The sequence below is a fragment of the Anas platyrhynchos genome, chromosome 32 (genome assembly GCF_047663525.1).
Source record: "Anas platyrhynchos isolate ZD024472 breed Pekin duck chromosome 32, IASCAAS_PekinDuck_T2T, whole genome shotgun sequence".
Lineage (NCBI taxonomy): Eukaryota > Metazoa > Chordata > Aves > Anseriformes > Anatidae > Anas > Anas platyrhynchos.
Window position 1 is genome coordinate 2,599,264 of NC_092619.1, and position 26,446 is coordinate 2,625,709.

The following is a 26,446-nucleotide window of genomic DNA, read 5'->3' on the forward strand; positions in this document are numbered from 1 at the left end:
GTGGTGCGCCATGTTGGAGCAGATCGCCACACTGCAGCTGATGGAAGACCCCATGTGGGAGCAGGTGGATGTGGCCTGAAGGAGGCTGCAGCCCTTGGAGAGCCCCTGCAAGAGAAGACTCTGTGTCAGAACTGTGGAGAGGAGCCCAGCTCTAGACAGTCCCTCACGCTAGGCACTTTCTTTTGAGAAGAAACTTATATCAGCCATTTGACAGATGCTGCACAGGCAAGGACACGACTCAGGATGGCATCACCCTTCAAGAAGGAATTACCTTTGGGATTCCCTCAAAGGATAGAATTCCTGTCTGTGTCACGGTTGAGTCACTGCTCTGTGAATGCTGACCGAGGTCCCACCATGACAGATCCAACCTCATGCTTCCCCTCAGCCACCCCTCCAGTATTCCTGAACTACCATTGACAATGCAGACTCAAGCAAACAGAGACAAAAGGGAATGCAAGAATGCCAGTGCTGTACAAACTCAACAACAATGATACATGCTAGCAAGTAACTGGAACACAAGCTGAGCACCAGCTCATCACAAGCACCAGCTTCATGCTTAGTTGGTTTGAAAGGACTGAGCACAGGGCATCACAAATAGCATAGTAGAAGGAGGTACATCTTCTCAGTGTGGACTCAGCAGCAGCAGCCCTGCAGAATGACAACCCATCCGTCTGCTCATGGCTTGGACAAGAGTCCAGTTTGCTGGCTGAAGAACTGTCTGAATGGCCATGCTTAAAGAGTCTGAGTGAAGAGAGATCAATCCAGTTGGTGGATGGTCGTGGGTGGCATTCCCCAGGCCTCTGTACTGGGTCCAGCTTTGTTTACTATTTTGATGGATGATCTGACTGAGAGGATCAAGTACACCCTTAGTACATTTGCAGATGATAACAAGTTTGTTGGGACAGCTGGTCTTCTTGAGGAAGGAAAGCTTTTCAGAGGCATCTGGAAAGGCTAGGTTGATGGACTGAGTGCAATCACATGACATTCAACAATGATTAAGTGCCAGCTCCTGCACTTGGATCATATTAATCCTATACAGCTTAGGCTTGGGGAAGAGTGGCTGGACAGATGCCAACAGAAAAGCACCTGGGGATGTTGGTCAACAGCCAGCTGAGCATGAGCACCCACCCCCTGTCATGGGCAGAGACTCTGACATCTTCCAATAGATCATCTGTGCTTATGAGGTCACTGTCAGCTGAAGATCTGATAGGCTACGAGCAGGCCCATGGCAGGTGAATGTTCCTGTGATGCCAGTGGTGCCTGAGTAGCTGACAGGCCGAGAGTAAACATGGCCTGTGCTAGATGCTGGGAGGACCCTGGTGCCTGAGAAGCCAGGAGGCCAGGAATAAGCACATGGCTTGTGTGGGTCTGTGGGGAGGTCACTGGTGATCAAGTAGCTGATAGGTCAGGGCAAGGCCCATGCATTGTACCTGTGAGACCACTGGTGCTAAGGAGCTGTCAGACCAAGAATTGTGTAGGTGTTTGTGAGGTCATTGCTGTCTGAATGCAGGCCAGGAACAGGCCCATGGCAAGTGAAGATGCTATGGCATCACCTGGAGCTGGGTTGAACTGAATTTTGAAATATCCTGCTCTGGAAATAATTGAAGATCAGTGAGAACAACTTCAGCCTTCAGAATAAAATTAAATTATATGTATCTAAAAAACTATAAGAGATTTATATCAAAAATATAAAAAATATATGTTTATATTTATAAGTATATATATATTAAACACTATATGTATGATATGTATAAAAAATCATAACATAATATTTAATACAATATAATATATATTATTTAAATAAAATAAAAATTAAAAAATATATATTTTATAGTATTATATAATATAATATATAATATATAATTATATAATTATATAATTATATATAATATATAATTATATAATTATATATTATATAATTATATAATATATAATATATTATACATTTTATTATATATCATACTACATGTAATACTCTATATAATATTATATTATAATATATAATAATAGTATATATAATATATAATAATAGTATATATAATATAATATAATATAATATAATATAATATAATATAATATAATATTATATTATATTATATTATATTATATTATATTATATTATATTATATATTTTATTATTAAATTATTTATAAATTTTATAATTAAATATATATTATATAATATATTATATAGTATTTTATATATTATTAAATATATACTATATAATATATATTATATTCTATATATATACTATATAGTATATAGTATATAATATGTAATATAAAGTATATAGTATATGGTATATAATATATAATATGTAATAACATAGCACAACGTAACAATAAATATAATTATAATACAATATGATATGATATGATATGATATATTAGTAAAGTATATATTTTTATATGTGTTTATTATATATATATTTATTTATAATTATATATATATACATATATATACATATATATACATATATATACACATATATACACATATATATATACACATATATATATACATATATATGAAACTGTACATCTGAGAGCATTGTTCCAATACTTCTTGGACTCTGCCAGGCTTGGAGCTGTGAGGAGGTTGGGAGGCACCGCAGGGCCATGCCTGGGCACGGGGCCAGGAGGAAACCACCGTCTTCCTGCCCGGGCGCCATGTCACGTGGGCTGCGGTTTGTGCACCTGCAGTGGCAGGCAGGCTCCAGCTCCCGACCCGCCGCGGGGAATAACGGCCCCTGGGTGACACGCTGAGAGCCAGGGAGACGCCTGAGGCTCTGGGCTGCAGCTCTGCTGCCAGGGCAGGCCCTGGACCAGCTCTGGCTGCTGCCGGGACCCCACAGGAGGCTCCCTGGGGAGGGACGGGACAGCCAGCACCCCCATCATGGGGCTCTGGCCCTGCCCAAGGGCCTTTCCCAGCTGCTGCTGCCAGCACAGAGGGGGCTGTAGCAGGGGCAGGGGCTGGTCGCTTCCCAGCCTCACACAGCCCCACTGCAGGACCAGTCCTCTGGATCCCATGGCACAAGGATGGACGGACAATCGCACCTTGGGCTCTTGGATGCTACAGCTCAGGAGATGCTCCGTGCTCCCACAGCAGGCTGCAAGGGGTGTCAGAGCCATCTGCCCCCACACCCAGCCCTACCCCACAATGATGTCCCACCGCAGTGACGTGAGAGCCGCAGCGGAGCCGTCCCTCATATATGGTCATGAAGAGCGCTGGAGAAGTTCATTGGAGAGCTGGGCTGCGTCGGAGGGGAGATAAGTGCCGATACCGTCTAAAAAGGTGCCTGCTGCTTCGATTGGCTCCTCCTGCAGCTGGGACAGCATCTGCACAGATATATTGCCCTCCCATCATCGCCATTTCACTGTGGGTCCCCAGGAGCTCCAGCAGCAGGGCTGTGCTGTCAGGGCAGGAGCCTCAGGATGGGGGCAGAGGGACTCCTGTCCCCTTGGGTGCTGTGGCTGTTCCTCTGGGTGCAGCCTTGCAGAGGTAAGTGCCAGCTTCTCTGTTCCACAGCCCTGGGACAGTGGGCAGCAGTGGGGTCATTGGGATCTCTCTGGGAGTGGGGTTGTTTTCAGGCACCACTGAAATGAGAGGCAGAAGGTGCTCAGTCTCTCAGCTCTGTTCTTTAATCTGTGCCTGTCTGGGTGGGAGGGGGTAATCCATTTTCATATCTCTTATGTTTTTGGCAGCCCAAGCCTGACTTCATTTCTAGACACCTTGTCCTTGGGAAACCTTTTGCGACCCCTTGTTCCCCATCACTGTGTCTCTGGGTCTGTAGAATTTCCAGACAGTGAGAGCAGCCCTCAGTGATCTCCAGGGCACAGCCAATGTCTGGGGTGCCCTAGGGGGGCTTGTGTGCTGTTCCCTGCCCCTGGGATCTGGGGAAACACTGACTCCAGGAGGGCAGGTTTTGTCCCATTAACTGAAGGGGACTGGGGCATCTGCACTGAGAGGTGTTCTTCTTGGGGGCCCTGGTCAAGCACAGGGGCCAGTCTGACAGCAGGGATGGGGAAGGGACGTGGGCTGTTGGTATCCTTGTGGTCAACCCAGACAGTGGGTTTGGGAGGTGCCTGTGGCAGACAATGGGCAATGGAAGCTGCTCAGGGGCATGGGTCTGTTTGGGGGACAATGGGAAGGGGAAGAGTGGGAGCCCTGTGCAGGGCTGGGGGTTTTGTGGGGGTGGGCATGGGTGGGGGCAGGGGTCCGCTGGGGTGGGAGGAGTTGGTGAGGGCTGTGGGGCAGCAAATGGCCCAGGAGGTCTAGAGCTGGGTACCCCCAGCCCAGTGTAGCCCATGGGGAGAGGAGGAACCCCCCACTGCCCCTGAGACAGCCTATGGGGACAGGGATCCCACCCTGGGAACTGGGAGTCTGCCTGGGGAGGGGGTCCTCATGGACACGCAATGTGGGGCTCAAAACTCTCCTGACCCTTCCTGTGTTGGTGTTTGAAGGGGCTGCAGAGGTGAGGCTGGCAGATGGCGGCAGTCGCTGTGCTGGGAGAGTGGAGGTGAAACATCAGGGCCAGTGGGGGACCGTGTGCCATTACTACTGGGACAAGTCCGATGCTGCAGTGGTTTGTAGGCAGCTGGGCTGTGGGGTTGCTCTCAAAGCTCATCGGAATGCACACTTTGGGCCAGGATCTGGACGCATTTGGATGGATGATGTTAAATGTCATGGCACCGAGTCTGCCCTGTCTGACTGCACACACACAGAAAGGGCTGAAACATACTGCGATCACAGCTTGGATTCTGGAGTGACATGCTCAGGTAAGGACTGAACTTCTTCCCTACTTCTGGGATGGGAACACTTCTAAGGGACCTGGCTGTGACCTCAGGAAGACAGAAGTGGACACCAGAACATGGCTCCACCCTTCCCCACTGTGCTGGCTGGATCCCACCTTTCTCCTCCATTCACCCAGGCCCTGTCTGGCAGGCTGGTCCTTATTCCAGGAGAATCTAGAGCAGCTCCCCCAGCCACCAGCAGCCTCAGGGAAGGGCGTGCAATGGCCCAGGACTTTTGGGTTGTACCCCCAGCAGACAAGAGAACCTCGGCCAAAGCAGAGGGGCTGCTCAGAGGGAAGGAGCACTGGGCTTGTGCAGAGGAACATGGTGGCAAGTGGCACCTTGTTCCTGTCCCGGGGTCACCCCATGAGAGCCAGCCCCTGGAGACATGGCCCCTCCAGGCAATGCTGACCCACTGCTCAGCCTCTCCTGCCTGCCCTGTGCTCCAGGGTCTGTGCCAGCACCTCCTGGCTCTCCTCTCTGCCTGCCCTCACACCAGGAGCTCGTGTCAGCCCAGGGCTGCTCTCTGCCTGCTTTCCTGACCCATGCATGGTAGGTGGCTAGGGACATGCATGCCCAGCACCACAATGTCCCTACCGGAGGACCCCCCTTTGCGAAGGATCCCCCGATGTGCCCCATGTAACAGGAGCTCCCCAAGAGCCCCAGCATTCGCTGAAAACAGGGGGGCTTTTTGGCAGATCCAAGGATTTCTTCTAACTGGCCTGAGCCTTGTGGGGCAGAGCAGGCTGAAGTAGCCCCCAGTTCCTGGGCCTGTTTCCCCAGGCCCACGTGCTGCGGGTGCTGCAGTGCTGGGTCTGGGGCCGGGCAGCCCAGGGGCTCCGGGCAGCAGCAGTTTGAGCGGTGTCTGCAGCTGGGGGCTTGGAAAAGAGGACATGGGTGTTGGGCTGGTTTCTGAGGAGCAGCAGGGGGGCCCTGACCTCTTTGTGCCACCTGCATCTTCTCAGAGCTGCTGGGCTGGCTGGGGGACTCTGCATGTGGCTGCCTTAGGGATGAGGTGGGCATGGAAGTGCCAGAGGGCTCTGGGAACTCACAGGTCTTCTTGGTTGCTCCAGGATTTGTCCGGCTGGTCAGAGGGGACAGCCCCTGCTCAGGAAGTGTGGAGGTCTACGACAGGGACCAGTGGAAAGCTGTCTGTCACTCCCACTTTGGTGCCAAAGCTGCCGAGGTGGTGTGCAGGGAGCTGCAGTGTGGCACAGCCCTGTCTGTCCATGGGGCAGCTCAGCTGGGAGAAGGGGCCGGTCCTGTCTGGGACAGAGAGCTGCAGTGTGTGGGGAATGAATCCGTCCTCTCCTTCTGCCCCACGGGGGCCCCCAAGGACAAGGCCTGCACCCACAGCAATGGCACTCATGTCACCTGCACACGTAAGGACTCGCAGTGGGATGATGGACACTGGGGTTATGGTGGGGGCATGAGAGCAGGGTGTGCACTGGGCTGTTCTGGGTGGGGACAGCTGGGGTGAGGTGGTGGTCTGCGGCCCTAAAATGAGAGTGCTGCAGGAGGAAAAGGCACGCTGTCCCTTTGGCCTCTCCTCCAGATCCTGTGGGAGCAAGAGCACAAATGTGGCCTCTCTCACCCTCCTTTGTTGCCAGAGTACACAGGGTTCAGGCTGGTGAACGGCAGCACAGCGTGTGAGGGCAGGGTGGAGGTGGAGGTGCTGGGGACATGGGGGACCCTCTGTGCCTCCCGCTGGGACTTCTCGGACGCCCACGTTCTGTGTCGGCACCTCGGCTGTGGCTTTGCTGAGTCCATTCCTGGAGGAGGGCATTTTGGGAGAGGAACCGGCCCTGTCTGGAGAGACTCGTTCCACTGTGACGGGACTGAAGCCCACCTGGGGCAGTGCCCGGTGACTGCCCTGGGGGCCTCGCCGTGCTCCCAGGAGAACGCTGCTGTTGTCATTTGCTCAGGTGAGTGCTGGGCAGTGCTGCAAAGTCCATTTGCCCCTGGTGTGTGACACGGCCACCCACAGCTGGGGACCCCACTGCAGTGCCTGGCTGAATTTCTCCTCTCACCAGGCCCGGCTCACCACATGTCTGTACGGTTGGTGGGCGGAGGGAGCCGGTGTGACGGGCGCGTGGAGGTCTTCCAGCACGGGACGTGGGGCAGAGTCCTGGATGAGCAGTGGGACATGCAGGAGGCCAGCGTGGTGTGCCGGCAGCTGCAGTGCGGAGAGGCAGTGACAGCCTACACCCCCGTGAGGGCCGAGCGAGGACGAGGACCTGTGGGGCTGCGTGGGGTGCGGTGTGCAGGGCACGAGGCTGACCTGAGCCACTGCAACACCTCCCTGCCCGAGAGCACACAGGCAGCAGGGATCATGGAGGACGTGGGGGTCGTGTGCCAGGGTAAGTGGTGCTGCACGTCCCCCAGGTGTGGGTCCGGGAGGGCAGCCAGCCCCTGACAGCCGGGGTTCTCCACGCTGCAGAGAGCCGGCGGGTGCGGCTGGTGGACGGGGCCGGGCGCTGTGCCGGGAGAGTGGAGATCTACTACCAGGGGCGCTGGGGCACTGTCTGCGACGATGCCTGGGACCTGGCCGACGCCGCCGTCGTTTGCCGCCAGCTGGGCTGTGGAGGGGCCCTGGAGGCAGCCGGCTCTGCTCGGTTTGGGGAGGGCTACGGGCAGATCTGGCTGGATGGCGTCAACTGCTCCGGGGCCGAAGCTGCTCTCTGGGACTGCCCTGCCAAGGCCTGGGGGCAGCACGACTGCGGGCACAAGGAGGACGCGGGAGTCGTCTGTTCAGGTCTGTGCTGGGAATGTGTTTCTGGGAGCTGGGGCGTTGGAATCTGGGGTGAGGATAGGGCCAGTTAGAGCCAAGGCCCTCAGCGGCTGACATCCAAGGACGTCCCTGGGGCCTTTCCTCCTTCCAGAGTTCATGGCCCTGAGGCTGGAGAACAGCGACGGCTGCTCCGGGCGCCTGCAGGTTTTCTACAACGGGACATGGGGCAGCGTTTGCTCCAACTCCATGACCACCGAGACGGTGTCACTGGTGTGCAAGGAGCTGGGCTGTGGGAATGAAGGGGAACTGGAAACAGATTCTAACTATGCCAAGCTCTCTGGCACTGCATGGCTGGATCACGTGGAGTGTGGGAAGAGCAACAGCTCCTTCTGGCAGTGTCCCTCTGCTCCCTGGGATCCGCAGTCGTGTGATGACCTCCGAGAAGAGACATACATCACCTGCAATGGTAAATCTGAGCCATCAAAACACCAGGTGCTGTTCCCCACTGGGTATGGTGAAATGCAGAGAAGGAACCCAGAGGGGCTTTGACTTCCTGCATTAGACCCTGTTGCTACTGGTACACAAAGGTGACTTCAGCTCTTGGAGCCACCCATGTCCACCAGCAGCAGTCAACAGCCGGGCTGCCAGCAGCCCCTGGGGGATGCAGAGGCAACTCCAGGCAAGGTCTCAGAGGAGACCATGCAGGGCTTTCAGGAGTCCTCCCTCCTGGGACAGCCTCCTGCTGCTCTGTGAACCAGGGACCCTGTGGGGCCGAGCACTTGGGTCCCCCCTGCAGTACCGTGTGTGTCCCCTGAGTGAACAGGGTTCTGCTGCTGCCCTGACCCAGGCAGCATGGGGACGTGTGAGCAGAGGTCAGCTCAGCTCTCTTCTGCACGACCCCCAGAACAACCCTTTTCAGCCCAACTTCTCTTTCCTTTGGGACATGGACAGAAAGGCCGCAGGTGGCTGCATGCCCCAACTCCACCAGCTGCACAGGTAGGGAGCTGCCCCTGCACGTGCCCCCCTCACCTGGCAGGGCTGTCCCAGCTCTCCTGGTGCCATGGGACATCGCTGCCTCCCCAGACAGGGAGAAGATCCGCGCTGTGGGAGGCAAGGACGGCTGCTCGGGCAGAGTGGAGATCTGGCACCGCGGCACCTGGGGGACACTTTGTGACAATGCCTGGGACATGTGGGACGCCGAGGTGGCGTGCAGGCAGCTGGGCTGTGGCCCCGCACTCTATGCCCTGGGCCAGGCTGCTGCTGGAGAGGGGACGGGCCCCATGTGGCTGATGGAGTGCAGGGGGACGGAGCTGTCTCTGCAGGACTGCTGGGCCCAGCCAGGGGACAGCGCTGTCTGCCAGCATAAGGCAGATGCGGCTGTGCATTGCTCAGGTGAGCAGTGGGGCTGGGACACATGGCTGGGGGCTTGGCAAGGAGCTGGCTTGGGTGTATGCCCTGCTGCATCATGGCATGGCCCCAGTGCTGGCCCAAGCAAGGGTGTCCCTGCAGAGTGGGAGGCTGGTGGTGGGTGGGGAGCAGCCTCTGTGGGGCTGGATGTGCCAGCACATCCCCTGGGCTGCCTGAACTGTCCTGTGAGCAGCCCAGAGCAGTGGTGCTGGGCCCTGTCGTTGCCACCCTGCCCAGCCCCACAGGAGGGACAATTCAGGTGGCACATGCTGGAGTCATTTGCCAGGGAGGTTGCCTGGTGCCACAGCCCCAGCCTCTCAGCCCAGCTCTCCTTCTGCTCCCCTGCAGCTGCACCCAGGACAGCAACACCCCCCCCACAAGCAGGTAAGCTGTCCTTCCCCTGGGCTGGGTCTGTCCATGTCCACGCTGTGACCCACAGCCAGGGGAAGGGGCTCCCTGTTGGGCTGTGAGACTCCCAGGAAATTGAGAGAGCTGGGGGAAGTCTGTGATGTACCCAGCAGGGTGGGAGCTGCCCCATCACCCAGACTTGTCCCCCACAGCCCCTGCTGCCTTGTGTGGTCAGGAGTGGTATGTCCTTCCTCCAACCTCTCCCTTGCTGCCCCTGCCGTGTTCCTGCCCATGCAGATCCCCCACGGGGCCGTCCAACCACCAACAGCGAGGGACTCTCAGTGCCTGTCATCATCTGCATCATCCTGGGGGCCCTCCTCTGCCTGCTCCTGGCCCTCCTGGCTGGGCAGGTGCGAAGCGCCAGGGCTCGGCGCAGAGGTGGGTCCTTCCCCAGTGGTCCTGGGGGGAGATGCCTCCTGGCAGGGCTGGGGGTGCTGGGGGTGTTGGTGTCCTGGGACACAGAAACAGAGCCGTGTGCTGCCTCCTGCCCCATGTGCTGCCCCACTGACTGACAGAGCATGGGGCACCAACATCAAGGGATGGAGAGAGCCCAGACCCTGAGGCATCAGTTCTGGGTTGAGGAGAGAAATGTGAGAGCTGGGCTGGGTGAGTCAGGGAGGATGCACTGCTGGCAGTGCTCTGGGCAGCACTGGCAGGAGGAACGTGGAGCAGCCAAGTCCATCACCATGGTGTCAGCCACCCCCCAGCAGGGCACGGGCTGTGCTATTGCTGTATGGGGCATAGATGGAGCAGCTCCATGGGGAGGAAAAATGTGGGAATTGGTGCAGGGTCTGCACTGGGACATGACCTGGGGGCCAAAGGGGCACAAGGGCTGTCTCCAAATGTGAGGCTGATGCTGCCCCAGACCATCTCCATGGGAATGCTGCCCTCCCTGGGGATGTGGCCTCAGTGCCAACACAACACAGAGGGGCTGTGTTGTGGGGACAGCCTTGTGCTGGCCCAGGGAATGGGGCTGGGGGAGCCCAGTGGGGTCCTGTCCCTCTCTGCCCATTCCCAGACCAGCCCTGCCTCTGTCCCCAGGCTCCAGGAGAGCTGGGGAGCCCTTCCCTGAGGCCGTGTATGAGGAGATCGCTTACAGCCTGGCGTGGGAGAAGCAGGCAAGGTTCAGTCTCTCAGGTGGGTGCAGGTAACCTGCGGGGGCACATCTGCTGTGTCCATTCTCCCTGTCTCAGACCAGGGCTGTGCCCTGCAGCTCCTACCCATGGTCCCTGAAATGGTTGGACCATGGGGTCTTTGGGAGAGCATCCAGGTGTTGGCCCCCACAGAGGAGCTTCCTCCACACCAGCTCTGCCCATCCCAGAGGGGACAGCCCCTCTCTGCTTGTCCCTGCACCTTATTGAAAGCCAAGGGTTAAGCAAAGGGCTGTCCCAGGGCAGCTCTGGGAACCTCTCTGGGAAGTGCCTTGTCCCAAGGGAACTGGTCTCCTCCCCATGCACCCCCAGCTCTGTGGGTGCCCATCCCCAGCAGTGCTGACCACCAGTCAGGGCAGCAGGGCTCATCCCACAGCACCCACTGCAGCTCTCTGCAGCCTCCTTTTCAGAGGGTTCCCTGACCCAGCTGCAGCCCTACCCCAGGCACATGAGGAGGAGGATGGTCTGGGGCCACACCCAGGGATAAGAGCGGGGGTGGGGGTGGAAGGACTCAATTTCTCCTCCCTGCAGACAGACCAGACAGACAGCAGTGGCCACCGAGTGTTATCATCAGAGCTGGAAGTGTGAAGGCTCTGCTGTGACCCTGACACCAGCAGCATGTCAGCCCTGTGTCCCCACACACCCTCCCATCCTCTGCTCTGCAGGACATCTCTTCTCATTGCCACCACCTTCCCTCTCCTTTCAGATGTCCCTGTCCTGCCCGGAGGTTACCCAGCAGATGGCTATGATGATGCTGGGGAGGTTTCTGACCCTGGGGATGATCCTGTCCCTGGGCAGAGGGACTGGGAAGTGCCCAGGACACCAGAGGAAGGAGATGGGCGCAGGGATGGAGCCACAGGTGAGAGGGCAATGCAGCACTGCCACTTCCTAGGTGCCAACCCCAGGCCTAGGAGAATCCATGCCATATTGAAAGCCTGACAATCCATGGAGAACCTGTCCTGGGATATTTAGTGGGGGCTGGGAGAATAGGCCGAATGTCTCAGGCTGGTGAGGAAGAGGAAGGTGATAAACAGCCCCGAGGGGCACCCCACAGGCCCAACCACAGCAGCCTGCCTTGATGCTTACAGGGGGAAGCCTGCACTCCCGGAGAAGTGCTGGGGTCTCTGGAGCTGATGGAGACACCTCGTCACCTTTCCTGGGGACCACAGGCTATGACGATGTTGAAGAGGTGTCTCTGGTATATCTCCATGAGGACACCCAGGATGTGATACCAGAGTCCCATGCACAAGAGTTCCAGAGCCCCAGGCCAGCAGAGCCCAGCCCTGCTGAGCAGCTGAGTGCAGCCGGGAGGGAGGAGAGCTCAGTGCCATTGGGAGAGCCGTGAGTGCCAGGGAACGGTCTCCCTTTTCCAGCAGTCAGCAGACACACATGGGTATTTCCCCTCTTGGTATTCCCGTTTTAATGCTGTGTGTTGGTATTTCCTCATATTAAAACCCTCTTCCAGTCTTCCCTGCCCAGGTGTCAGGGTGTCTCCCTGAGTCGGATGGAGGGGAGAAGAGCTCAAAGATGCAGCAGTTGGGAAGGGGCACATCTTAGAGCCAGCAGGATCGGGGTCTGGCTTTGGGGCTGACAGAGCCCCTGGTCCCTGGACACTATTCCTACTGACAGAGACATTTCCGTCCTGCCAGCCACAGGCAGTTTCCAGAAAAAGTGGATCTCTGGGAATCCCCATGAGACACTCCCTTGCAGTGCCCACCTTCTGCTGCCTTGGTCCCCCACGGAGCCTAAGGATGCCTGCCCAGCACCCATGGACAGAGATACCTAAGTTGCAAGAGGTGAACGGGGTGATGTCTTGGACCCTTGGGCAGGACTTGGCACCAGCTCCTGTTGGTGGGTCCCCACAGCCCTCCAGGTCTTTCCCAGCAGGCTCCTCTGCTGCAGGCTGGGAGGTGCTTTTGTTAGTGGGATGGTGGGCTGGAACACCTATTGGAGCATCTATTTAATCCTGTTGGGTCAGCTGTCCTGGCTGTTTATAGTCTTCTCTGGGTCAAGAACTGTCTGGAGGGCCATGCCCAGCGGGTTTTGGTTAATGGAGTTCAGTCCAGTTGGCGTCCCGTTACAAGTGGTGTCCCCCAGTGGTTGGTACTGGAGCCTAGCTTGTATAATACCTTTATTGATGACCTAGATGAGGGGTTGAATGTACCCTCAGTAAGTTTGCAGACGACACCAAGTTGGGAGGTAATGTTGATCTGCCTGAGGCTAAGGTGGTCCTTCAGAGGGATTGGGATAGGCTGGGCTGAGGCTAATGGGATGGGGTTTAACAAGGGTAAGCACCAGATCCTGCACTTTGGCCACAACAACCCCATGCAATGCTATAGGCCTGGGACAGAGTGGCTGTGAAGAGGAAAGGGACGTGGGAGTGATGATCGATGTTTGGCTGAACATGAGCCGGCAGGGTGCCCAGGTGGAAAGAAGGCCAATGGTATCCTGGCCTGTGTTAGAAATAGTGTAGCCAGTGGGAGCAGCGAGGTGATCATCCCCTTGTACTCAGCTCTGGTGAAGCCACACCTGGAGTACTGTGTTCAGTTTTGGGCCCATCACTACGAGAAGGACACTGAGGCCCTGGAGCATGTCCAGATAAGGTCAACAAAATTGGTGAGGGGTCTGGAGCACAGGTCCTGTGAAGAGCGGCTGAGTGAGCTGGGATTGTTTAGTCTGCAGAAGAGGAGGCTCAGGGGAGACCTCATTGCAATCTACAACTTTCTGAAGTGAGGCTGTGATGAGGAGGGGGTCAGCCTCTTCTCTCTGATAACTAATGATAGCACTCGAGGAAATGGCCACAAGTTGCGCCTGGGGAGATTTGGTTTAGATATCAGGAAAAACTTTTTCTCTCAAAGAGTGGTCAGGCACTGGAACGGCCTCCCCAGGGAGGTGGTGGAGTCACCATCCTTGGCAGTGTCCAAGAAGCACCTGTCTCAGGTGCTTTGAGATATGATTTAGTAGCTTAGGGGTAGTATTGGTGATAGGAGGATGATTGGACTAGATGATCTTGTAGGTTCTTTCCAACCCTGTGTTTTTATGATTCTATGATCCTGTGACTAATGGTAACAAGTAATGTGCTTGGGGTCTGACTTTGAATTAGGAAATGAGGTTGGGGATTAGAGCAATGGATGCCTTAAAGGGAGAGAGAAAGCATTAAGGACAGCACTAGATTTTCGGGTTACTAGTTAGAAATATTACCAGGACACAACATGAAGATGTTCCCTGTGAGTGTTGCAGAAGTATCAGCCTTACCTGGACCCCCCTTAAATCTTTAAAATCTTTCCTTTCTGTTAGCGAAACCCCTCTTCTCTCTCCCAAATCCCCCACCGTTATTCTCCCAGCTTTCCCCTGGCCTCACCAAATGTGTCACCCTGTTGGGGTCAGCTTTCTGAGGGCCTTTATGACCTCAGAGGCTCTGCCTCCCTGCTGTTGTCCAGACAGGTGCTGTGACACAAGTGACCTCACAGCCAGCATCCACAGGGCTACAAGGAGCTGTTGTGCTCAGCAGGTCTCATCCCAGCCCACCGAGAAGCACTGGGTGCAGTGGGTGCTCTGCACAGTCCCTCAGGTACTCTGCCTGCCAACCAGTTCCTGCTTTGGGAGGTCTCCCACATATCCAAACTCATGTTTCCCCATGTAGGTTTCAGCAACTCCAGGGCATCCTGAAGGAAATGGCCACCTCTGTGTGGAAAACTGATTCAAGAACTGAATGCATATTTTAGAAAAATGTTGAGAACTCTTCAGAGAAGGAGTTGGTGTGAAAGTCATGATGACTAGCATTGGTCATATCCATATCTAGTGAACAAGGACTCAGCCTAGACTGCTCCGTGGTTCCCTTCTCTCTGCCAGGAGGCCAGCCCAGCCCAGACCCTCCCCAGCTCTCTACACCTCCATCTCCTCTCCCCAAAACAGCCCAGCAGGGAAACCCAGGCTGGGCTGGCAACAAAGCTGCTAATGAAGCAGGGGAGGTCACTGGAAGTGTCTCTGCTGCTGCCATCTGCAGGAGATAAACACCACCAATCCACCTTCCCAGACACCCTAGAGCCTCCCAGACCAGCCCTGCTCCCCAGCACATCACAGCACCACACTGCTGGCCCTGGGGTTCCTCAAGCAACACCACTGCACACACACTCAGTGCCCTGCTCTGCTCCCGGGACACACCATGTCCTGCACAGCCTTCCCCCAGCCCAGCACGTCCGGGCTGGTCTGAGCAGCCATTCCTGCAGCCCCTGCCCATGCTGCCCACAGCCCCCCAACTGGCGGTGCTGCTCTGCAGAACGAGGGGGCTGTGGTGCATGGGGCCATGGGGGCACTCAGCAGGGCCGTGCTGGTCAGGCTGGTGTGAGATATGTTCATCTGATTCGTGTCAGTATGGAACAATGCTAAGGCCACATGGTATGATGAATGCGACCTTCTTTCTTACATACACTTGTATAACCACATAGGTTATACCACAGATGTATGAGCCATTTATTACACTGGGAAGGCAGAGCCAGATGGTGTCAGGGGCACTGCCACTGACTGCCTCCCACCCAAGTGGTTCTTTGGCCATGGAGGGTGCGCACAGATAGCTGGCCTTCTTCAGAGTCAGAGACTCTTTGAATACGGCTGTGCTGCCCTGCAGTCAGAGACTTCCCCTGTTCAGGGCTGTGAAGATTTCTCCTACTGTGATCTCTCAGCATCCCCCCTCCACACTGCCTTTAACATCTCCCTCCCTTCTCTCAGCCACCCTTGTCCCCTGCAGGCAGTGCCCCCAGCCCTGCTGCACTGTACAGAGGAGCTGCTCCTGGGCAGAGCTGTCTCTCTGCAGTGCTGCCCGCTTACCAGAAGCTCCCCTTGGGCCCAGGAGTCCAGCCTAGGTCAGCAGCACAGGGAGCTCTTGACAAATTCCTGGGACTCTAGAGGAAACAACGTTGAAACAGAATGAAGTTATCACAGATGATCCTTCCATCCACTGGGGAAGGAAACTCATTTCCAGCACTATCATTTCTCATATCAAAAGAAGTATGAGGTTCAAGAATCACCTTTCTGTGTTCTGGTTTTAGGCAGGACACCCATACAGGGATAGGGAGGGATCTGCCTTCATTTGCTGAGGGAAGGGTTTCAGCTGAATCAACCAAGGCATCTCATTCTTTGCAGTCCAACGGTTAGAAGGAGGCTTTGCTCTCTCACATGCGCAATAAGCCCACAGGAGCTGGGATTTCTTTTGCCTAGGTTCAGGTTGGCACACTCCAGTCTTGTGCAAGTGAGCTAGTCTCAGCTCCCAGCACACTGAATAGAGACAGAGGCCAGGAGGGAGCTGTTCATATGCAAACACCAGGTGACATTGGAGGTGCCAGAGGTGGGCCAAGATATATGCAAGTATCTTCATGCTCTGATCGATTAATTCCAGGAATCAGTTGGGCATCTGGGGACATCGTTCTTAAGTGCAGGGAGATTTTCTTGGTCAAATGAAAATGAAACCAGATACCTAAATTAAAGATCATTGATTCTTTTCACTGTTCATTAATATATTCTGAGCAGCCTACAATGGCTTTCATCTGATTTGGTCATTTATGGGTGTCATTTACGATAGGCAGAGCTAAGTGTCTCTCTTCTCCAGTACATGTTCTTACGACATCTGAAGTTTTATCCCTGAGAGGGACAACTGTCTTAGAGTCATAGAATCATTAAAGTTGGAATAGACCTCCAAGATCATCTGGTCCAACCACCCCCCTACCACCAATATTACCCACTAAATCATCTCCCTAAGCACCACATCCAAACTTTCCATAAAGACCCACATGGACAGTCACTCCACCATCTCACTGCGCAACCCGTTCCAATGCCTGAACAGTCCTTTCGAGAACAAACATCTCCTAATTTCCAAACTAAACCTCCCCTTAATCAACTTGAAGCCATTCTCTCTAGTCCTGTCACTACTTATCTGTGAGAAGGGGCCAACCCTTAGATCCCCACACCTTCTTTTCAGGTAGTTAGAGAGAGCAATACTGTCTCCCCTGAGCCTCCTCTTCTCCAGACTAAACAACCCCAGTTCCCTCAGCTGCTCCTCATCGGAATTGTGTTCCAGACCCTTCACTAGCTTTGTAGCCCTTCTCTGGACATGCTCTAGGGGCTCAACATCTTTCTTGTACTAAGGGACTGTCGTGGTTTGACCCGGCCGGCAGCTAAACACCACGCAGCCGTTCGCTCACCCTCCCCCCTCCCTCTCTGGGACGGGGGAGAGAAATGGAAAGTGAAGCCCGTGAGTTGAGATAAAGACAGTTTAATAAGACAGGGAAAATAATAATAACAAAATAATAATAACAATAATAACAATAATGATACAATGGTGATAATACGAAAGTAATAATAGTATGTACAAACAAGTGATGCACAATGCAATTGCTCACCACCCGCTGACCGATGCCCAGCCTAACCCCGAGCAGTCCGGCCCCCTCCCCCCGGCTAGCCACCCCTACATATTGTTTAGCATGACGTCAGATGGTATGGAATACCCCTTTGGCTAGTTTGGGTCACCTGTCCTGGGTCTGTCCCCTCCCAGCTCTTACTGCACCCCCAGCCTGCCCGTTGGCAGGACAGAGCAAAAGGCTGAGATGTCCTTGGCTTAGTATAAGCACTGCTCTGCAACAATTAAAGCATCGGGGTGTTATCAGCACTCTTCTCATCCTAAGCCAAAACACAGCATTCCACCAGCTACTAGGAAGAAAATTAATTCTGTGCTAACTGAAACCAGGACATCTATCCACCCCTTATTCCATACCATTTATGTCATGCTCAGGTTACACTCTTTTCCATACATTCTAATTAGTCACCTATAGTAATCATGGTAGTGATAACATACAGTATAATATACTATTTAACATGGTACAATTCAGTTCATGGGCTATTCTCACCCAGTATTAAATCTCCTTGAGGTACACACCGCACCTCTCCATTCTTTTGCATCACCCACCAAGTGTATCCAGGTCCCTGAGCGAAAACAATTCCACGAATAGGTTTGCCTTTTCCTGAGGCAGGAGTAGCCCAGACTGTTTTACCCAGCATATTTTTTACATGCACTACAGGAACTTTATCCCCATCTACAGTACGTAACAGGTTTGATTGGGCAGGTCCAGCTCGGTTGGTAGATCCCCTAGTATTGACTAACCAGGTGGCCTTTGCCAAATGCATATCCCAGTTTTTGAACGTCCCAGCGCCCATTGCTTTCAAGGTAGTCTTTAACAGGCCATTGTATCGTTCAACTTTCCCGGAGGCTGGTGCATGATAGGGGATGTGATACACCCATTCAATACCATGTTCTTTGGCCCAAGTGTCTATAAGGTTGTTTCGGAAGTGAGTCCCATTGTCTGATTCTATTCTTTCTGGGGTGCCATGTCGCCATAGGACTTGCTTTTCAAGGCCCAGGATGGTGTTCCGGGCGGTAGCATGAGGCACAGGATATGTTTCCAGCCATCCGGTGGTTGCTTCCACCATTGTAAGTACGTGGCGCTTGCCATTGCGAGTTTGAGGGAGTGTGATGTAATCAATCTGCCAGGCCTCTCCATATTTATATTTCAGCCATCGTCCTCCATACCAAAGGGGCTTTGACCGTTTGGCTTGCTTGATTGCAGCACATGTTTCACAGTCATGAATAACCTGTGCTATAGCGTCCATGGTCAAGTCCACCCCTCGATCACGAGCCCATCTGTATGTTGCGTCTCTACCTTGATGGCCTGAGGTGTCATGGGCCCATCGGGCTATAAATAATTCACCTTTATGCTGCCAATCCAGATCCACCTGAGCTACTTCAATCTTAGCAGCCTGATCCACCTGCTGGTTGTTTTGATGTTCTTCAGTAGCCCGATTCTTGGGCACATGAGCATCTACGTGGCGTACTTTCACAGCCAGGTTCTCTACCCGAGCAGCAATATCTTGCCACAATGCAGCAGCCCAGATGGGTTTGCCCCTACGCTGCCAGTTGTTTTGCTTCCATTGCTGTAACCATCCCCACAGGGCATTTGCTACCATCCATGAATCGGTGTAGAGATAGAGAACTGGCCATTTTTCTCGTTCAGCAATGTCTAAAGCCAGCTGAATGGCTTTCACTTCTGCAAACTGACTCGATTCACCTTCTCCCTCAGCAGCTTCTGCAACTCGTCGCGTAGGACTCCAGACAGCAGCCTTCCATCTCCGATGCTTCCCCACAATACGACAGGACCCATCAGTGAACAGGGCATATTTCTTTTCATTCTCTGGCAACTGGTTGTACAGTGGGGCTTCTTCAGCACGACTCACCTCCTCCTCTGATGATATCCCAAAGTATTTGCCTTCTGGCCAGTCTATGATCACTTCCAATATTCCTGGGCGACTGGGGTTTCCTATTCGAGCCCGCTGAGTAATCAGTGCAACCCACTTGCTCCATGTAGCATCAGTTGCATGATGCGTAGAGGGGACCCTTCCCTTGAACATCCAGCCTAGTACCGGCAATCGGGGTGCTAGGAGGAGCTGCGCTTCAGTACCGATCACCTCCGAAGCAGATCGAACTCCTTCATATGCTGCCAATATCTCCTTTTCAGTTGGAGTATAGCGGGCCTCAGATCCTCTGTATCCCCGACTCCAAAACCCCAGAGGCCGACCTCGAGTTTCCCCAGGTTCTTTCTGCCAGAGGTTCCAGGTGGGGCCGTTCTCCCCGGCTGCAGTGTAGAGCACATTCTTTACATCTGGTCCTGTTTGAACTGGCCCAAGGGCTACTGCATGGACTATTTCCTGCTTGATTTGTTCAAAGGCTTGTCGTTGTTCAGGGCCCCATTCAAACTCATTCTTCTTACGGGTTACTTGGTAGAGTGGGTTTACAATCAGACTGTAATTTGGGATGTGCATTCTCCAAAACCCCACAACACCTAGGAAAGTCTGTGTTTCTTTTTTGTTAGTTGGTGGAGACATAGCTTTTATTTTGTTGATCACATCCATTGGGATTTGACGACGTCCATCTTGCCATTTTATTCCTAAAAACTGGATCTCTCGTGCAGGTCCTTTGACTTTATTTTGTTTTATGGCAAAACCGGCTTTCAGAAGGATTTGGACTATTTTCTTCCCTTTCTCGAAAACTTCCTCTGCTGTGTCACCCCACACAATAATGTCATCGATGTACTGCAGGTGTTCAGGAGCTTCCCCCTGCTCTAGTGCAGACTGGATCAGCCCATGGCAAATGGTAGGGCTATGTTTCCACCCCTGGGGCAGCCTATTCCAAGTATATTGGACTCCCCTCCAAGTGAAGGCAAATTGTGGCCTGCACTCTGCTGCTAGAGGGATGGAGAAAAATGCATTAGCGATATCAATTGTGGCGTACCACTTGGCTGCCTTCGATTCAAGTTCATACTGAAGTTCCAGCATGTCCGGCACTGCAGCACTCAGTGGTGGCGTGACTTCGTTCAGGCCGCGATAGTCCACTGTTAGTCTCCACTCGCCATTAGACTTTCGCACTGGCCATATGGGACTATTGAAAGGTGAATGAGTCTTGCTGATCACTCCTTGGCTCTCCAACTGACGAATTAGCTTATGGATGGGGATCAGGGAGTCTCGGTTGGTGCGATATTGCCGCCGGTGCACAGTTGTGGTAGCGATTGGCACTTGCTGTTCTTCGACCCTCAGCAACCCCACAACAGAGGGGTCCTCTGAGAGACCAGGCAAGGCAGATAATTGTTTAATGCCCTCTGTCTCTAAGGCAGCTATACCAAAAGCCCACCGGAACCCTTTTGGGTCCTTGCAATATCCTCTTCTAAGATAGTCTATGCCAAGGATACATGGAGCATCCGGGCCAGTCACAATGCGGTGCTTTTCCCACTCATTCCCAGTCAGACTCACTTCAGCCTCCAATACAGTCAACTGCTGAGATCCCCCTGTCACTCCACAAATATAGATAGGCTCTGGTCCTTTATAGCTCGATGGCATTATAGTACATTGTGCACCGGTGTCTACTAAAGCCTTATACTTCTGTGCGCGTGATGTGCCAGGCCATCGAATCCACACAGTCCAATAAACTCGATTGTCCCTTTCCTCCCCCTGGCTGGAGGCAGGGCCCCCCTAATCCTGGTCAGAATCTTCCTCGTTTCTGTGTTTGAAGGACTGTCTGCTGGAAGTTGGAGCAGCAAACTTTTCGGAGAATCCCTTTTTCCTGATTGTTTTCTTTTGCAACTCACGTACCCGTGCCTCTAGGGTCGCGGTAGATTTTCCATCCCATTTTCTCATGTCCTCTCCATGGTCTCGTAAGTAAAACCACAGGGTGGCACGGGGTGAGTACCCACCATATTGTCTTCCTTGTGTTGGTGAACGCCTACCCCTGACAGCTGAGACACTGCTTTGTACAGGTACAGAGGAGAATAATCTCTCTTCAAGTTGGTGAAACTTTTCAGAAAGTGTTTTCTCCCAGGTGTTCTCTTTCGGTCGTTGGACACTGGTTGGGTCAGGTGGGGAGGAAGATAGATTCTCTTTAAGTTGGTGGACCTCTTCAGAAAGTTTCTCCACAGCTGAGACGCAGGCCTGTAAGGAAGAGGAGAGACTTTCTTCGTACTGCCGGAGTTGTTTAGCCGCTTCATCCACTGTGGGTTCCTCATCCTCTTTCCAGGCCATTATTGCCAATGAGCTGGCATATGATGATGGTGCACTCCGTACAAACTTCCGCCACATGGGTCGTGTACACTTGACTTCATCTGGATCTTTGGATGTTTGTCTCTGGTCTGGATCCTCATAAATCACTTCCCGTACGGCTAATTCCCTCAGGTACTGGATTCCCTTCTCCATAGTGGTCCACTTGCCTGGTACACATAAAAGTTCTTCCTTGAAGGGATACCTTTCCCTCACAGCTGAGAGGAGACGCCTCCAGAGGCTGGTGGATTGTGCTCCATCTGCAATTGCTTTGTCAATGCCGGCGTCTCGAGCAAGGGATCCCAGCCGCTTGGCTTCCCTGCCGTCTAATTCCACACAATTGGCTCCAGAGTCCCAGCACCGGAGCAGCCAGGTGACAAGCTGCTCACCTATACAGCGACCAAAATCTTTTCGCACATCTCGTAGCTCACGTTCGTTTAGGCTTCGGGTAGTTACTGTTGCTTTTTCGGCATCCTCATCTTCCTCCTCCTGAATCCTTGATGGCCCAGCATCGTCGTCATCATCTTCGTCATCTCTATACTTAGTTTTGGCAGAAGCCTTGCCTGGATTGGCAGAAGACTCTCTGCGTTCTAAACGACCTGAATCTCTATACCATTTTTTCACCTTCTCTACAGGGGCAGCTTGCACTGCTACTGCTCGTTTCTCTGACTTTGTTACAGGGTCTGCCACAGGGGTTGGAATACCCTCTGCAGGGGCAGCTTGCACTGCTACAGCTCGTTTCTCTGACCCCATTACAGGGGTTGGAATACCCTCTGCAGGGTCAACTTGCACTGCTACAGATTGTTTCTCTGACACGGCCACAGGAGCTGGAGCGGCTGCAGAAGCTGGAGCGGTTGCAGGAACTGGAGCTGTAGCGGCTACAGGAGCTGGAGCTGGAGCTGGAGCAGTCGCAGGAGCTGGGACTGGAGCAGCAGTAGGAGCTGGAGCTGGAGCGGCTTCAGGAGCTGGAGCTGGAGTGGCTGCAGGAGCTGGAGCTGGAGCGGCTGCAGGAGCTGGGACTGGAGCGGCTGCAGGAGCTGGAGCTGGAGCGGCTGCAGGAGCTGGAGCTGGAGCGGCTGCAGGAGCTGGGACTGGAGCGGCTGCAGGAGCTGGAGCTGGAGCGGCTGCAGGAGCTGGAGCTGGAGCGGCTGCAGGAGCTGGGACTGGAGCGGCTGCAGGAGCTGGAGCTGGAGCGGCTGCAGGAGCTGGGACTGGAGCGGCTGCAGGAGCTGGAGCTGGAGCGGCTGCAGGAGCTGGGACTGGAGCGGCTGCAGGAGCTGGGACTGGAGCGGCTGCAGGAACCAGGACTGGAGCGGCTGCAGGAACCGGAGCTGGAGTGGCTGCAGGAGCTGGGACTGGAGCGGCTGCAGGAGCTGGGACTGGAGCGGCTGCAGGAACCGGATCTGGAGTGGCTGCAGGAGCTGGGACTGGAGCAGCTGCAGGAACCGGATCTGGAGCGGCTGCAGAGTCCACCGTAGGGGTCACAGTGGCCGTTGGATCTGTCACAGGGCTTGGAGTGGCCGCAGGGTCTGTCACTAAGTTGATAGCAGTATCAATGGCAGCTCGATAGGCATGAGCCAGGCCCCAGCACGTTACAATGATTTGTGTTACTTTGGAACTGCCAGAATCATGACACCTTTTTTTCAAGCATTCTGCCAGTTTTTGAGGATTTTGCCATTGTTCAGGGGTGAATTTCCAACACACTGGGGGTGCCAACTGCTCTAGATGCCTGCCCATATCCGCCCATACTCCCTGCCACCCACAACTATCCTGCCTCCGGGCAGATATCCGGATGAGCTTCCCAAGTAGTTGTTTAACTTTAAGCAGAACCTGAAGTGCATTCATGAGGCAGAACAACAAGACTATGGTATTCTGAGTATTCCAGAAATATTCAATATCTTGGAGAGCTATTGTGACAAGCTCAGGGGATAAGAGAGTGGTGAAGGAGGAAGGCAGAGTGATCCAGGAGGATACAGGGGTGGTGAAGGAGAAAGGGAGAGTAAGCAAGTAAGGAAAAATATCCTCCCCTTTCCCCTCCACAGATTGACTCCCTAATGAAAAAAAAACAATAGGTATAATTGCTAATAGTTTCCAAGATACAGTTTCCAAAGTACAGAGTTGACGATGTTACTGAATACAAATAACAAGTTAGAGTCATGACCACATATTTCATCGTCTCATAAGCCATTGCTACAACACACAGTACCATAATGATCTGAAACCAGGGCCCGGAGAGGATAAACAACACGACAGAGAGCAAATACGGAAAATAATGTACTATAATACTCAATTTGGAAAACAGGCGCAGCAGAGTTGAGATTAAAGCAATCAGCATCATGACAAGTGACTATTAAGCAGGTCTAATCCTTACACCAATTTTAGTTTAATACACTCTGATCAGATCTGTCGTTATCTCAACCTTTCGTGCCCCACGTTGGGCGCCAAAAAGGACTGTCGTGGTTTGACCCGGCCGGCAGCTAAACACCACGCAGCCGTTCGCTCACCCTCCCCCCTCCCTCTCTGGGACGGGGGAGAGAAATGGAAAGTGAAGCCCGTGAGTTGAGATAAAGACAGTTTAATAAGACAGGGAAAATAATAATAACAAAATAATAATAACAATAATAACAATAATGATACAATGGTGATAATACGAAAGTAATAATAGTATGTACAAACAAGTGATGCACAATGCAATTGCTCACCACCCGCTGACCGATGCCCAGCCTAACCCCGAGCAGTCCGGCCCCCTCCCCCCGGCTAGCCACCCCTATATATTGTTTAGCATGACGTCAGATGGTATGGAATACCCCTTTGGCTAGTTTGGGTCACCTGTCCCGGGTCTGTCCCCTCCCAGCTCTTACTGCACCCCCAGCCTGCCCGTTGGCAGGACAGAGCAAAAGGCTGAGATGTCCTTGGCTTAGTATTAGCACTGCTCTGCAACAATTAAAGCATCGGGGTGTTATCAGCACTCTTCTCATCCTAAGCCAAAACACAGCATTCCACCAGCTACTAGGAAGAAAATTAATTCTGTGCTAACTGAAACCAGGACAGGGACCCAAAGCTGAACACAGTACTCGAGGTGCAGCCTCAGCAGAACAGAGTACAGGGGGATGATCACCTGCCTGGTCCTGCTAGAAAGACTATTCCTGACACAAGCCAGGATGCTACTGGCTTTCTTGGCCACCTGGGCAAACTGCCGGCTCATGTTCAGGTGAGCATCAAGCAGCGCTCTCAGATCCTTTTCCTCTGCACAACTTTCGAGACACTCTGCCCCAAGCCTGTAGTGTTACATGGGGTTAATGTGGCCAAAGTGCAGGACCCAACACTTATCCCACTTGCCTCTGCCCATTGACCCATCCTGTCCAGGTCCTTCTGAAGGGCCTACCTACCCTCCAGAAGATCAACACTACCCTCTAACTTGGTGTCTTCTCTAAACTCACTGGGGATGCACTCAATTCCCTCATCCAAATCATCAATAAAAACATTAAAGAGGATGGGCCCCAACACCAACTCCTGGGGAACACCACTGGTGACCAGCTGGATTTCACTCCGATCACCATCAATCTCTGGGCACGGCCATCCAGCCAGTTTTTAACCCAGCAAAGCATGTACCTGTCCAAGCCATGGGCTGCCAGCTTCTCCAGGAGAATGATGTGGAAGACTGTGTCAAAGGTCTTGCTGAAATCTAGGCAGGCTATGCCAACAGCCTTTCCCTCATCCACTAGGCAGATCACCCGTTCATAGAAGGAGATGAGGTTGGTCAGGCAGGACTTGTCTTTCATGAGCCCATACTTACTGGGCCTGATCTACAGGTTGTTCCACATATGTTGCATGATTGCATTCAAGATAACCTGATCCATCACCTTTCCTGGCACCAAGGTCAGGCTGACAGTTTAAGCACCTTGGTTCAGCTCTGCTTTTTGTGTCCCATTGCAATATCTGTATACCCCCAATCTATACATCATGTGCAGCAGTATAAGAACCCATTGATACTGTGCAGACACAGTTCAGTAGTAACTGAAACACTGGTCTGTTATCAACACCTTTTTGTTCTAAAATTCAAAATGCAGCTCCATAAGAACTGCTCTGAAATAAAACCACAGGGGTTCAAAGAGCTTCAAAGGTTTTGTGTTGGGAAGGATCTTTATAAATCAACCCTCCTGCTCTGGCCAGGTACACATTCCAAGAGACCAGGTCTTAAACACTTTTAAGGGCACCATCCCACAATTTCTCTGGAAAACATGCTCCAGTGCCTCACTAATCTCAGAGTAAAGAATTTCTTCCTAATATGTAGTCTAAATCTACCCTCTTTTAGTTTAAGGCCATTAGCCCTTGTCCTATCACTCTATCCCTGATAAAGTGTCTTTCTCCAGCTTTTCTGTTCATCCTCTTTAGCTACTGGAAAGTTGCTGTAAGGTCTCCCCAGAGCCTTCTCTTCTCACTTGCCAAGTAGTCCCAGCCTCTCCTTGCAGGAGACGTGGTCCAGCTCTTTGATCATTTTTGTGGCTCTCCTCTGGTCTTGCTCCAACAGGTCCATGTCCTTCCAAAATTGGGGGCCTCAGAACTGAGCACAGTATTTTAAGAGGGGTCTCACAAGAGTGGAAGAGAGGGCAAGAATCACCTCCCCTAACCTCCTAGTTACAGTTCTGATGCTACCTGTGATTTTGCTTTCTGGGCTGCAAGTGCACATTGACTGCTCATGTTGAGTTTTTCAAGCACCAACAGCCCCAGGACCCACTCCACAGGGCTGTTCTCACTTCATTCTCCACCCAGCCTCAAGCCTGTCAAGACCTCTCTGGAAGGCGTCCCTTCCCTTCAGTGTGTCAACCTCACCACACTGCTTGCTGTCATCAACTTGCTTGACATCAACTTGTCAAAATGTCAAGTGGACAATCCCATTGTCCATGTCACCAAGAATGATGTTAAACTCTTCCAGTCCCAATAACGGTCCCTGAAGAACACTACTCATTGCTGGTCTCCACTTGAACACTGAGCTGTTGACCACAGTAATTTGACTGTGACCATCCAGACAATTCTTTATATCCACTGAGTGGTCCACACATCAAATCCATGCCTCTCTAATTTAGAGAATGGATGTTATGTGGGATGTGTTGAATACTTTGCACAATTCCAGGGAGATGACATCAGTTTCTCTTCCTGTATCCAAAAACACTGCAACCCAGTGGGTCAGAAGGCCATCAGATATGTCAGGCATGAGCTGCCCTTAGTGAAGCCATGTTGGCTCTTACCAATCACCTCTTTGTTTGTTATGTCCCTTAGCAGAGTTTCCAGGTGCATCCATTTGATGATCTTGCTGGGCACAGAGG

At 52.8% G+C, this 26,446-nt stretch overlaps 1 protein-coding gene across 1 annotated transcript; it reads left to right on the forward strand.

Moving 5' to 3' along the window:
- Positions 1-6,840: 6,840 nt before the first annotated feature.
- On the forward strand, positions 6,841-26,064 carry LOC119714660 (scavenger receptor cysteine-rich type 1 protein M130-like). The gene is made up of 6 exons (XM_072030341.1): positions 6,841-7,153; positions 7,234-7,548; positions 7,676-7,990; positions 9,577-9,717; positions 11,197-11,349; positions 25,865-26,064. Exons 1-6 carry the CDS (start codon positions 6,841-6,843, stop codon positions 26,062-26,064), a joined length of 1,437 nt encoding a protein of 478 aa, XP_071886442.1.
- Positions 26,065-26,446: the final 382 nt, after the last annotated feature.

Bases quoted from the DNA above. Each gene is read 5' to 3' on its own strand.
- LOC119714660 (XM_072030341.1), top strand. From the start codon at position 6,841: ATGTCTGTACGGTTGGTGGGCGGAGGGAGCCGGTGTGACGGGCGCGTG. The intron at 7,154-7,233 runs GTAAGTGGTGCT...TCCACGCTGCAG, and splicing joins CGTGGGGGTCGTGTGCCAGG to AGAGCCGGCGGGTGCGGCTG. The intron at 7,991-9,576 runs GTAAATCTGAGC...CTGCCCATGCAG, and splicing joins GACATACATCACCTGCAATG to ATCCCCCACGGGGCCGTCCA.